This window comes from Coffea arabica, chromosome 10c (assembly GCF_036785885.1).
Source record: "Coffea arabica cultivar ET-39 chromosome 10c, Coffea Arabica ET-39 HiFi, whole genome shotgun sequence".
In the NCBI taxonomy this organism is placed as follows: Eukaryota; Viridiplantae; Streptophyta; class Magnoliopsida; order Gentianales; family Rubiaceae; genus Coffea; species Coffea arabica.
The window spans coordinates 47206786-47221378 of NC_092329.1; the positions used below are offsets into that span (position 1 = coordinate 47206786).

The 14593-nt window shown below is 39.4% G+C and overlaps 2 protein-coding genes across 2 annotated transcripts; both read left to right on the top strand.

Moving 5' to 3' along the window:
* LOC140015974 (uncharacterized) lies at positions 1–2372 on the top strand. Its single transcript, XM_072068811.1, has 2 exons — positions 1–1719; positions 2121–2372. The coding sequence occupies exons 1-2, from the start codon at positions 1–3 to the stop codon at positions 2370–2372; spliced, it is 1971 nt and encodes a 656-aa protein (XP_071924912.1).
* Positions 2373–11526: 9154 nt separating this feature from the next.
* Positions 11527–13898, top strand: LOC140015975 (uncharacterized). Its single transcript, XM_072068812.1, has 2 exons — positions 11527–13245; positions 13647–13898. The coding sequence occupies exons 1-2, from the start codon at positions 11527–11529 to the stop codon at positions 13896–13898; spliced, it is 1971 nt and encodes a 656-aa protein (XP_071924913.1).
* Positions 13899–14593: the final 695 nt, after the last annotated feature.

Here is a 14593-nt window from a genome sequence, read left to right on the forward strand (position 1 = left end):
ATGAGTACCCATCCCGAATCATCTGATAGGCCTGCAACAACATCAGCGACTAACTTAGCAAATCTGGGAGCTCAACTGAGCGAAGTTCTAAACCGATTTAATGAACTAAGCATTGAAATGATGGCCCAACGGCGCGTGATCGACCAATTGGTCACTGGGGGTGCTAGCGGTGAGCAACAACACGAACCCTTACCCCCCGGCCAATCTGAACCAATACTCTTACCTTATACTCAAGCCTCTGTTACTTCACAAGTCATAAACCCATCGGAGGAAGCTTTTACTTATCCCACTCATGGCCCACAACCTACTTATGTACCTCACATCCAAATTAACCCTTCTCATGCCCAAATCCCCCAGAATTATCCGCCAATCACTATGAGCATGCCATTTGAACCTCAAGGACCACATTATTACTCCACCGCTGAGCCATTCACCTTAGATACCGCCGCCCAAGGGAAGGCTGAAGCTGGGGAATCATCCGCACCGGTTGATAAGAATTTGCTAAAAAGATTGGATAAGTTTGAGGAGTTCATAAGGAAAAATCAAGGTCTGAGCAAACAAGGAAGTCTAGACTACAACGATCTGTGCCTATTTCCGGATATGCAATTGCCAATGGGTTTCAAAGCGCCCAAATTTAGCAAGTACGATGGAACTGGCAATCCCAAAACACACCTTCGGATGTTCGCAAACAAACTTGGAAAGCCGATAGATGATGAGAATTTACCTGTACGTTTATTTCCCGAGAGCCTAGAAGGCGACGCGTTGGATTGGTATTCCAATTTGAAGCCTGAGGATATGAGATCTTGGATGGATTTGTCAACTGCTTTTATGAGGCAGTACAAATACAATTGCGAGCTTGCTCCAACGAGGGCCACACTTGAGGGGACTAAAAGAAAACCATCTGAGGACCACAAGACGTACGCGAAGAGATGGAGGAAATTGGCCGCCAAGGTGGAGCCTCCTATGACTGAAAACGAGATTGTTCGCACGTTCATCAAAGCTCATGACCCGCCTTACTTTGAGAAGATTTTTCGAATGACCGGGTGTTCCTTTGCCGAAATTGTCAATAAATTGGAAGAATTTGATGAGTTTGTGAAGGCCGGAAAAATTGTTAGTGTGTCAACATTGAAGATGCAACTAGAGACTCTGCAAGGCCAGAATGACAGTGGGAAAAAATCCCAATCTAAGGGAAAAGAAGAGGAAACTGCTTTTGTTGGGGATCAGGGCCCCTCGGCCAGACCTAGATTTTCAAACCGCCTTGCTTATTCATCACCCTATCCATACTACCCAAACTCCCGTCCTATCCACCATACTACCATTAACCATTCTCGACCTCGACCAAATTATCCAAATGTACTCACACCACCCTTTCAAAATCCTCAACCAAATCTCCAAACTAGACCTCGCCCTTCTTTTAACCCAAGACCTATTCCACCCCCTAGCCCAAATTACTACTACCAACAAACCAGTGACACCCAAAATTCAACGTCACACCGAACCTTCACCAATCTAAGTCGGCCTGTTGACCAATTATATGAGCAATTGAAAGCTGTCGGGAAAATTGGTGTTATACCTCCTAAGATCTATTCTAAGCGCTTTCCTTCTGACTATGACCCTCAAGCAGTCTGCGCTTATCATTCTGGAGCTCCCGAGCATTCCACCAATGATTGTCGGGCATTGAAACATGAAATCCAGGATATGATCGAATTCGGAGAAATAGTGCTAAGGAAAAAGGGTGAACAGGGACAGAGCATAAGTACAAATCCCTTTCCCGAACACAAGGACGCCTTTGAGGCATCCACCCCCAATGAAGAAATTTGAGAATCCTGGAAGGGGCTGAATTAGTGAGATTCCTCTCCCTTGAAGGGAGTTTCGATAAATTTGGGGAGTTGTTTTGGTTAAAACCAATGAAAATCGTTCATACGCGTGTCTTTTGTTTAACTATGTTTTTTGTAAATAGTTTTCAATCAAGTGACTGCTAAAGACACGTTTCATGAATATTAAGTTTGGTTTTTGTCTGAAAATTCAATAAAATGTACAGTTTTATAAATTGTGACTTACACATTCTTTTCAGATGGCCAAGAATAAAATCGTCTGACCCTTTGGATATCACTGTTCAGAAATTTGATGGCAGCGATCTCACGAATGTGAATTTGAATTTCAAAATGAAAGGAGTAGGGGAAGAGACATTCAAAAATGTTTCAAAGAAGCCTGAATGGAGTAAAAGAAGTTCAAGCAGAATCAGGATCGAGATTAGGAATAAGAAGCAGTTAAACACTGTCCATCATGGTCAATATGATCGAAAGGATTGGTCTATGATTACGCTTAAAGGGTCAAATCAGGATCATTCAGACGAGAAGGCAAAGCATTAAGGTGGTTTTCGTCAGTACAAAATGAAGCCAAAAGGAGAGTTTGCCGCGAATTGGTAAGGTGCTCTTATCATCAAAAAGGTATCGCCTGATGGAGCACTTGTTCCCTCAATCAATCAATTCGGAGATGTGTAAGAAATTTTCATCTGATAAATGAAAGTTTTCTTTTAGAGTTAATGCGAAGAATGGAATGAAAGTCAGGCTCTCTTCTTTTTCCATTAAGACATTATATTCCTAGTTATCCCTTTTGAGCCTTCAGAATAGATCATTTCGTTTGGCAACCTCTGAGAATCGCAAATCCCACACTGGGGCAAATTTAGTTTTGAAAGAAGAGAAAAAGAGAGAAAACCCCACACTGGGGTAAATTCAATTTTTTAAGGAAAGTCGAAAGTAAAGGAAATGAACAAAAGAAAGCTTCAATTAAAAATAAACTGGAGCAAATTTTTAAAAAGTTGAAAGATGAATGAAAAAGGAAGAAAATGAAAGAAAAGAGAACCTCATTTGAGAATAAATTGGGGCAAATTTTGATTTAACCCTAAAATAGGGTTAACATGGAAATGCGATCTCAGATCATTTAAACCACTTTTTGAAGTCTGCCTTCAAGCCTTAACCTTTCCTAGCACCTCACCCGACCCCATTACAAAAGCCAAAAAGTCCTGGCTTCCATTCTTGGCATCACCTCTTTTAAAGAAATTTTCTAAGTCACATGGTAAATGATGTCAATACGCCTTCACTCATGTTGTAAAGGAAGGGGTTGTCGCATTGATGCCATTATTTCTTAAAACACATTTTTGAGTTGATAAAGGCTATTGGCAAGATTTGTTCATCAGGTGAAAATTCGAAAAGGGCACCTTTGAAAAGAAAAGGAAAAAGAAAAGAAGAAAAGAAAAAAAAAACAACAACAACAACAACAAAACAAAACAAAATGAAGAAAAAAAGAGCCAAAAGGGGGAGTAGCCTTAGTGAAAACTTGAAAGGGCGCTAAGGTAGAGTTTCATGAGGAAAAGTGAGGGTGGAATTAGAAACCTGGTGATTCGATTCATTTGGGATTCCTCCTCGCATTGTGGTTCTTCTGTTGCCGACATTGAACTCAGGGCGGATGATATCTAAAGGGTCAAGCGTGGCATTTTGTTTAAAGTCGGAATACTTTGGCTTTTCAAGCATAAATTGTCGAATTTATAGATTCATTTCTTTAAAATTAATTTTCTTTCAATAAAAAATAAATGATTGTTTTCATGTTACAGAAATTTTCATCATCTGTTGTGTAAATAGAATATTCTTTCATCAGTTTCATAGTCTTATTTATCTCTTTAGGTTCATCAGATGGCAATCCCCCTGATTTATTGAAAATCCCTGGATACCAAGGGCCTTATTAGCATTGGAAGTCAATGGAATTTGATCAGATCACAGAGCATAGTTGAGTTTTCGAAGTATCAAGGGGAAAACATCAAAGTACTCATGTTTACACATTTCTTCAAGGAGGAATTGATCGAATGATGGTGGCATTACTTGTTCTTTCTTTTACAGGTTCATACGCGTTTCAAAGGACGAAACTGGGGCAACTTTTTGAACTGAGGAACGTCGCCCAAGAATTCTTATATGACTGAGGGATTCGGACCAAAGAAGAAGTGAATCAAAGTTTGAGCAACCCTGCCATAATGCAAATCAAATGATCGGTTGCACAATAAGTGGTGGAGACTGAGGCTAAAAAAAAAAAAATCTTGAAAAGTTTCTCCCGAACGAAAAGGAAAAAACGGGAAACATAAAAAATCATTTTCAATATCAGATTTTAAATTCTTGTTGGCGAATTTCAACTTCCGCTGCGCACCCTTCTATCTCCCCCTCTTGACAATCACGCTTAATTTCTTGACAAATTGAATGGCGAGATTGGATCTTATCCTACTGATCCCAAATATCACGTTGGGCCTGGATTTCGTGCCGCCAACATTTCCAAAGATCACGTTGGGCCTGGATTTCGTGCCGCCAACATTCCAACATCACGTTGCCGCCAACATTCCAAAGATCACGTTGGGCCTGAATTTCGTGCCGCCGCCGACATTCCAAATATCACGTTGGGCCTGGATTTCGTGCCGCCAACATTCCAAATATCACGTTGGGCCTGGATTTCGTGCCGCCGACATTCCAACATCACGTTGGGCCTGGACTTTGTGCCGCCAACATTCCAAATATCACGTTGGGCCTGGATTTTGTGCCGCCAACTTCACAAATGTCACATTGGGTCTGGATTTTATGCCGCCAACATCACCAACATCATGTTGGGTTTGGATTTTGTACCCCCAATTAAGGCAGGATCGGGTTTAATCCCACTGACCAATTCATCACACTGGGACAAGTCTTTGGATAATTTTTGAGCAAGTCTTATACAGTTTCTTCATACATATCAGCATTTCTTTTATTTTGCCACTAAACATGGATTAGTCCCACTAGTGAGCACTTAAATTTTGTTCGGGTCAGTCCCATGATTTAAATTTTGTTCGGGCCAGTCCCATGATTTAAATTTTGTTCGGATCAGTCCCGTTTTAAATTCCTGTTCGGGTCAGTCCCGTTTTAATTTCCTGTTCGGGCCAGTCCCGTTTTAAAATTCCTGTTCGGGTCAGTCCCGTTTTAAATTTCTTGTTCGGGTTAGTCCCGTTGTAAATTCCAGTTCGTTGGAATCATTTTGCGGCCAAATAACACAGGTAAGTATTTGGTGTCTACTTCTGTGTCTCAAGTTTTTTCAAAACTCAAACAAAGAGGGGCAAACTGTAGACACCAAATTTTAGCTTATTCATTTTTTGTTTTAGTAATAACTATTATCTATTTTTTGTTTTAAGGCACCTTTTAGCATTTTATAGCATTTTAGATTATTATTATCTATTATTTTATTTTTAGTTTTTATTTCGTATTAGTTTTGCCCTCTTGGCCATTTATCTTTATTTTTATTAAGATTTTTTAGCATAAAATTTGTCAAAAAGAGAAAATTATTCTTTAAAAATATGTTTTGTTTCCTTTTACTATTTATTGATTAAAAACAAAGGGAAAAGTGAGCCGCACATTGCAGCGCATGAATATCATTTTCAGGAAGAAAATAGGGCTAAGGGATCGGATGGCTGAAATATTGGTTGGAAGCCCACCCTTCATCCTCACCTTTGAGGTGAGGGTTTAGGGGTTGGAAGTTCCTATAAAAAGGAAAGAAACAGCCGAGAGAGAGGGGAGGGGTTTTGGAAATGACGGCTGAGATATTGGAGAGAGGACTGGGGTCGTGAGAGGACGGCAAAAAGAAAGAAACCAGAAGATTTTTGTGACGGCTGAAGTGAGAGTAGGAAAGGGGAGAGAGCCCGTGACAACTGAAAATCTAAAGCGGAAAAAGAAGGAAAAGATATAGAGTGAGCTTGGGAGGCAACGGTGGAGAAAAGCCAGAAAAACTTGTTGGCAGCTGAAGGGGGCGGCTGAAGAAAGAATTCTGGAAAGAAAAAGAGAGGCGGTGGATGAAAAAGAACGGGGTTTGACAGATCTACATACTTTCACTGGCGGTTTCTTTCATCAAGGTTGCATCAGATCTCGTTGGGTTTTCCGGGAAATTCGATCATCCTTCAAGGTAATCCTTTCTTTCATCCTTTCCCGCCTGTGCATCATTGGCCTCTGTAACCAAGAGTTTCGTTGCTTGTTTTTTGCTTTCACGTCATTTTCTTGTTCATGCGTTGTTCATTCAAATTTGGGCTCCATACTTCGAGTCCTGTGTTATGATGAGTCTTGAATTCTTTTTGTGTAGAAGATTCTCCATGTTTTTAGTTGGTAGCAAACCCAGTAGATGACAGGATTTTTCTCTTCAAATCTGCATGACTTTTATTCTGTTTTTCTTGCGTTCTTTGTCTGGAATTAAGAGATGACAAAGAAGCTCACTGATTTGGGTTTCCTTGTTAAGGACTTATGAATAAAAGGTGTTTGCTTGCTTCCATTCGTGAACCTGGAGAGATGTTCGCTGAGTGTGTTCAGTTTTTTTTTGCCCGTTTTTTGACCACAAAGCTATGGTTTGGGCCTTAGGTTCTTATCTGGCGAGTTTATTTGGAAGTTTCGGTAGGAGGTTTAAAGTATTTTTGTTTGTGTTTTGATAAGCTGCATTTTTGCAGCAGTAGGTTGTCGAATTAGTTCCTTAGCACTTGCGTAGGAAACTCGATGGAAGTTTAGACCTTTTTGGCATATATGGCTGCTGTTCATTTTAGTTTCTGTTTGTTTTAATGCTTTGAAAACAGTTTTCGATATCTTAAGATCACTCACAAGGTTTGAAAATTGTCTGATGAGCCTGTTTGTCGGACTTCAGAATGCTTAGAGTTGCGCATAAAATTTGCTGCAACAAGCTGAAAGCCTTTGGCTTGTTGCAGCGGCATGGATCAAATTCTGTTTTCCTCTTTCGCTGGTTTAAGTTTTGAAGCTTACGATTTCCTTGGTCTTTGGCTAAGTGTGTCCTGGACATGTTTGCTGCGAGTTTATATTTTTCTCTGTTGTAGTTTTACATTCTGTTGCATCATGAAGTGTCGGATACCTGTAATGTCTTCTTGTTGCATGTTTTTCTTTAGTGTTTCAGGTTGTATTTCTCCACTTTCTTTTGATATTAGTCAATTCAAATGCTTTGCCACAATTTTGCAATATGGATTCGTGTCTCATGTAGTCGATAGCTGATAGGTGAGGTCTTAGTATTAGATGAATCTGGTCTGCATGATGAAATGGAAAGAAAAGCCGCGGCTGAAAACTTGCAGCAAACTTGGAAGCAAAAGAAAGCATGTTTCATTTTTAGTTGCAGAAGTTTAAGTCTCACGTAACTTGCATGGATTTGCATGAAATAATTCTTTGAAAATTACACTTTGGCCCCAAGTCTCCCTTTGTTTTACTATGGCCCAAGTAATTGAAAAATCCATCAAATCGACCCTTCAATTTTCTTTTTTCCTTTCAATTAGGCCCCAACTTTGCGAACATGGATGTTTAAGTTGTTTAAATGCTTTAATACTTATGTGATTATTTGTGATTACTTGACCTTTTCTTGCTCCTGGACCTTTAGAGTTCCTAAAATGTTTCAATTGGCCTTGATTGATTGATTAATGGTTGCTATTGGGTCTTTAGTCATTTTGATATTTTAGAAATTTGATCAATGATTCACTTTTGCTTGGAAATTATGCATTATTTGATCATTTTTAAGTTACAATTGAAGAAGGATTCGATAATTTTGTGGATTCAAATTGGCTTATTTACATTTTTTCACTAAATTGGTGCATTAATTCTTTGTTTTGATGATTTTTAGCCCAAGTTATCCCTTTCTTTGGTGACTTTAACCCAAGTTAAGTCGTGTTTACTTTACTAACATCATAAACGGGGAGGTATAATTTCTTTTATCCCTTTTTGTCTCTCTCCTATGTGATTCAACGTGCTAAGTGAGAATTGCATGTCTACTTTGCTTTCCTTGCCTTTCTTTAATTTCTTTCATTTATTTCATTTACTTTTACTTTTATTAAGTTATTCTTTTATGGGGTATGTGTACACCTCTTGGCTTGTAATAGATAGGGCTTGGAGAGCAATTTTATCCATTTTTCCCCTTCCCCTTATTTTTTAGTTAGCAAATGTAATATGTTCATTACTTGCTTTTGTTGCTATGTGTTAATTTGCTTTATTAGGCTCTTGCATTTAGTCGAGCATGCTAAGTGTTATGTGCTACGTGTTTATAGATGATTTGTATGTCTACTTGCTTTCTATAGTCGTAGATGAATATGATGGATGAATGTACGTCACCACACTAGTCCAACGCTAGTTATGGCTCATTGTCCCATTTTCCACTAGTCCAACGCTAGTAGGAATTCATAGAAAGGGCTAGTCCAATGCTAGACCCAATAGGCCGTCCCCTCTCGTTAGTACATACTTGCATGTTTCACTACATTTCATACATTTTTCTTAGTTTTTTTTTAGCATTTGGCATGCCCCTCCAACCTTTTCCCTTTCATTTTAGGTTTTTGCATCCTCATGCTAGTTATAGGGTACATTTGCTTGAGAGTCCCCTTTTGGTAAGGGAAACGAGCGAGTGTGGCTACAAAATAGCTTTAGCACGCTAGTTCTTCCTTCTAATCAAAGGGAAAATTAAAATCGTGAAGTTAGAAGTCATTCCCGTACCCGACTTGATGTATTCCTCTAGGTTCATATACTCTCATTTTTATCATATCACTTCCTCACTTTTTTATCCACATTTTCTCACTACTTATATTTTTTCTCAATCCACATGCCATGTTCGCACATTTTTCTTCTTTTCCTATCACTTACTTATTTTTCTACCTCACAAATTGCACCCAATTGCACTTATATATTTACTACCATTATACCTTATTTTCATCCACTTGCACACAAATACCTTTATTTTCTCCATTGGCACACATGCACTTTCCTTACACACATGCACTTTTCTTACATTTGCACACTTGCACTTACATTTGTTTTTATTTTACTTGCTTTTGCACACTTACACTCATACTTGAGTCTTCATTTGCATTATTCATGACCTCTATGAGGGCTTTCCTTACTGGCCATCACAATTCATGTGGTTGGGACCAAAAAATCTCATAAGAGACATTTTAGATTTAGGATTGCATCTTTTTCATATCCATTAGTTACATCCAACATGCAACGCATATTTTGGGTAGAAGAATTAGGAAAAGTGGGGCTAAGTCACGCAACTAGCTTTGGCTAGGGTAAGAGAGTGCCTTAGGCTTTGCCTTTGCCTTCTCCCGTATCAAATGTGACCCCCGATCATTTTCTTTGGTTACGTAGATCTAAAATTCTTTAAAAAGGGTTTGTTTACTTTTCTTTCCAAAAATAAAAATCATTTTTTGGGTGACTTGGTACACCCTAACTCTATACCAAGTGGCGACTCCATTTTCCATTCAAAAAACCCTTTTTGAACTTTATTTGGCCAAACCGTCGCATTTCACAATCCCACGGCCTTTTATTTTTACTCTCACACATATATCCCACACACTACTTCACACCTTCAAAACGTGGGGCGCAACAGCTTGGCGACTCCACTGGGGATTTCCTAAATGGGTCTGAGCATTTGATCTAGCCATTCTTTTCCGTTTTCTACCCTTTTTATGCATAGCATTTGGATATTAGGGTTGCATTTTTCATTTTTAGAACCTTTTGCCTCGCGCGCATATCAAACTACCTCCTCACTCACGTATGTATGATTTGGTTGTTTGGATGTATGTTTTAGTTGTCTTATCTCGCGCTTTGCATTGCATTTGGGTGGGGGACATCACCTTAGAGTCTCGCGTTGGTTTTCGATCCCTCCCCTCCAAACGAGCACTAGCATACGTGCATATGCTTTATTTTTATCCCTCATTTATTTTTCTTTTAGTGGCTTGTCACGCCACTCCACCCTATTAGGATTAGGTGACCTACTTGGACATGTGATCGTGACACGACGTGTGCGTAGCATGATTCGAGGGGTCACTCAATCTTCCGCTTTAAATTTTGGGTTGATAGCCTTTAGTTTTTAGTCGAAGGTTGAGGATTATTTTTAGATTCACCCAGATATGTAGCCGTGACACGACGTGTGCGTAGCAATGTCTGGGGAATCGCTCGAGCCACCGACAAGGAACCTTGGGAGTGATGACCTTTGGTTTCCAAGTCTGAAGGCTCGGGGACCTAAGTTTATCGAGTCTAGATGCATTAGTGAACCTCAACCTCATGCATCCATATTAGAATTGCTTAGGATAGAGTCGACCTTATCCTAAATTAGGAACACTATTCACGAGGGGAGGGGTCCTACCCCTTTTTCCTTATTTATCTTTGTTGCTTTTTATATTATCTAAATTGTCCAACGTGTTATGTGATTATGTGTTGAACTAACTTTCCTTGTCTCTTGTCTTTTGCATTCACAAATGTTAGGAAATAAGAAGTCTGGCATGATCCTCTTTTAGGACCTACCCTTATCAATAGGTTATTGCACGTTTAAAAATTCTGGTATATTTATAAATTAATGGCATATCATTTTAGGCCTACCCTGACATACAAAGGGTCCCTTTAGGTCATAATATAATTGCATGTTTTATCACTTTAATAAACTGGCATCATGCATAAACTCTAGAAGGGAATGCCATTTAGGGATCCTGTGTTAGGAATAAACCACTTCGTGTCTCGGATACTTAATCCAAAGAGACTTGCACGTTTACATTTTGTACCATCCAAAGGGGTAGTGCACAAGGTAAGGTAGGATCCGATCTTTTCGAAAATGGTAAAGTAATTTTTGCACATTGGAATACGAGCGTCTAATAATCACTTTTGGCCATTTTGTCAACATTGGTAAAAATCCCTTGCGTAAAGGACATTAATTCGAAGAACTTCACAAATAATTCCTCACTATTGAGATGATAAATGAATTGAGGCCAAAATTTGATATTAGAAGGCTCATAGATTAATGCATCGCAATAAATTTTTGAAAATTACCAATGGGTGGACAATTCAACCCATTTTTGAATTTCCATCAATTCATTTGACCAATCTGGTCATTTTTGAATAAATAATCAAATTTCATTTAATACATTTGACCATTTTACCCTTTTTAAGGTAATCTGGTCGATTTTTGAATAAATCATCAATTTCAGCCTTTTCATTTGACTTGTTTATTTCTTTTTAGGGTTTAAATCTAAGGTTCATTGAATAAATTAGTCGAGACATTGCAATCCTTTCAAAAGCAGGCTCTTTTGCACATCATGCGTCAATCAAAGTAAGTAATCCATTTGGAACGTAGTCCTCATTTTTAGGGCAAATGTCTCTTCACTCCGATTGACCAAATTTTTCAAATCATTTTTTTTCACTCAATCAGTTGATCGGATTCATCAAGGTATGGTATAGTGCCTACCTCAGAGGATTGCATTCTCATGTTAGGCCTACCCTTGGCACTAAAAGGGTCCCCCAATAGGACATGCATCCAAATTACTTTAATTATTACTAACTCCTGTCTTTTTCTTTTCCTTTTTCTTTTTTGACAACAGTCAATCAAGAAGGGCATCTAATAGGGGTTTTCCTACGTTCTCAGGTAGTAATTACAAATATTGCTACATGAAGAAGCCCCATTATTACCCGATCACATAGCCGAGCTTCAAGAGATAGTGTAAACATGAGTACCCATCCCGAATCATCTGATAGGCCTGCAACAACATCAGCGACTAACTTAGCAAATCTGGGAGCTCAACTGAGCGAAGTTCTAAACCGATTTAATGAACTAAGCATTGAAATGATGGCCCAACGGCGCGTGATCGACCAATTGGTCACTGGGGGTGCTAGCGGTGAGCAACAACACGAACCCTTACCCCCCGGCCAATCTGAACCAATACTCTTACCTTATACTCAAGCCTCTGTTACTTCACAAGTCATAAACCCATCGGAGGAAGCTTTTACTTATCCCACTCATGGCCCACAACCTACTTATGTACCTCACATCCAAATTAACCCTTCTCATGCCCAAATCCCCCAGAATTATCCGCCAATCACTATGAGCATGCCATTTGAACCTCAAGGACCACATTATTACTCCACCGCTGAGCCATTCACCTTAGATACCGCCGCCCAAGGGAAGGCTGAAGCTGGGGAATCATCCGCACCGGTTGATAAGAATTTGCTAAAAAGATTGGATAAGTTTGAGGAGTTCATAAGGAAAAATCAAGGTCTGAGCAAACAAGGAAGTCTAGACTACAACGATCTGTGCCTATTTCCGGATATGCAATTGCCAATGGGTTTCAAAGCGCCCAAATTTAGCAAGTACGATGGAACTGGCAATCCCAAAACACACCTTCGGATGTTCGCAAACAAACTTGGAAAGCCGATAGATGATGAGAATTTACCTGTACGTTTATTTCCCGAGAGCCTAGAAGGCGACGCGTTGGATTGGTATTCCAATTTGAAGCCTGAGGATATGAGATCTTGGATGGATTTGTCAACTGCTTTTATGAGGCAGTACAAATACAATTGCGAGCTTGCTCCAACGAGGGCCACACTTGAGGGGACTAAAAGAAAACCATCTGAGGACCACAAGACGTACGCGAAGAGATGGAGGAAATTGGCCGCCAAGGTGGAGCCTCCTATGACTGAAAACGAGATTGTTCGCACGTTCATCAAAGCTCATGACCCGCCTTACTTTGAGAAGATTTTTCGAATGACCGGGTGTTCCTTTGCCGAAATTGTCAATAAATTGGAAGAATTTGATGAGTTTGTGAAGGCCGGAAAAATTGTTAGTGTGTCAACATTGAAGATGCAACTAGAGACTCTGCAAGGCCAGAATGACAGTGGGAAAAAATCCCAATCTAAGGGAAAAGAAGAGGAAACTGCTTTTGTTGGGGATCAGGGCCCCTCGGCCAGACCTAGATTTTCAAACCGCCTTGCTTATTCATCACCCTATCCATACTACCCAAACTCCCGTCCTATCCACCATACTACCATTAACCATTCTCGACCTCGACCAAATTATCCAAATGTACTCACACCACCCTTTCAAAATCCTCAACCAAATCTCCAAACTAGACCTCGCCCTTCTTTTAACCCAAGACCTATTCCACCCCCTAGCCCAAATTACTACTACCAACAAACCAGTGACACCCAAAATTCAACGTCACACCGAACCTTCACCAATCTAAGTCGGCCTGTTGACCAATTATATGAGCAATTGAAAGCTGTCGGGAAAATTGGTGTTATACCTCCTAAGATCTATTCTAAGCGCTTTCCTTCTGACTATGACCCTCAAGCAGTCTGCGCTTATCATTCTGGAGCTCCCGAGCATTCCACCAATGATTGTCGGGCATTGAAACATGAAATCCAGGATATGATCGAATTCGGAGAAATAGTGCTAAGGAAAAAGGGTGAACAGGGACAGAGCATAAGTACAAATCCCTTTCCCGAACACAAGGACGCCTTTGAGGCATCCACCCCCAATGAAGAAATTTGAGAATCCTGGAAGGGGCTGAATTAGTGAGATTCCTCTCCCTTGAAGGGAGTTTCGATAAATTTGGGGAGTTGTTTTGGTTAAAACCAATGAAAATCGTTCATACGCGTGTCTTTTGTTTAACTATGTTTTTTGTAAATAGTTTTCAATCAAGTGACTGCTAAAGACACGTTTCATGAATATTAAGTTTGGTTTTTGTCTGAAAATTCAATAAAATGTACAGTTTTATAAATTGTGACTTACACATTCTTTTCAGATGGCCAAGAATAAAATCGTCTGACCCTTTGGATATCACTGTTCAGAAATTTGATGGCAGCGATCTCACGAATGTGAATTTGAATTTCAAAATGAAAGGAGTAGGGGAAGAGACATTCAAAAATGTTTCAAAGAAGCCTGAATGGAGTAAAAGAAGTTCAAGCAGAATCAGGATCGAGATTAGGAATAAGAAGCAGTTAAACACTGTCCATCATGGTCAATATGATCGAAAGGATTGGTCTATGATTACGCTTAAAGGGTCAAATCAGGATCATTCAGACGAGAAGGCAAAGCATTAAGGTGGTTTTCGTCAGTACAAAATGAAGCCAAAAGGAGAGTTTGCCGCGAATTGGTAAGGTGCTCTTATCATCAAAAAGGTATCGCCTGATGGAGCACTTGTTCCCTCAATCAATCAATTCGGAGATGTGTAAGAAATTTTCATCTGATAAATGAAAGTTTTCTTTTAGAGTTAATGCGAAGAATGGAATGAAAGTCAGGCTCTCTTCTTTTTCCATTAAGACATTATATTCCTAGTTATCCCTTTTGAGCCTTCAGAATAGATCATTTCGTTTGGCAACCTCTGAGAATCGCAAATCCCACACTGGGGCAAATTTAGTTTTGAAAGAAGAGAAAAAGAGAGAAAACCCCACACTGGGGTAAATTCAATTTTTTAAGGAAAGTCGAAAGTAAAGGAAATGAACAAAAGAAAGCTTCAATTAAAAATAAACTGGAGCAAATTTTTAAAAAGTTGAAAGATGAATGAAAAAGGAAGAAAATGAAAGAAAAGAGAACCTCATTTGAGAATAAATTGGGGCAAATTTTGATTTAACCCTAAAATAGGGTTAACATGGAAATGCGATCTCAGATCATTTAAACCACTTTTTGAAGTCTGCCTTCAAGCCTTAACCTTTCCTAGCACCTCACCCGACCCCATTACAAAAGCCAAAAAGTCCTGGCTTCCATTCTTGGCATCACCTCTTTTAAAGAAATTTTC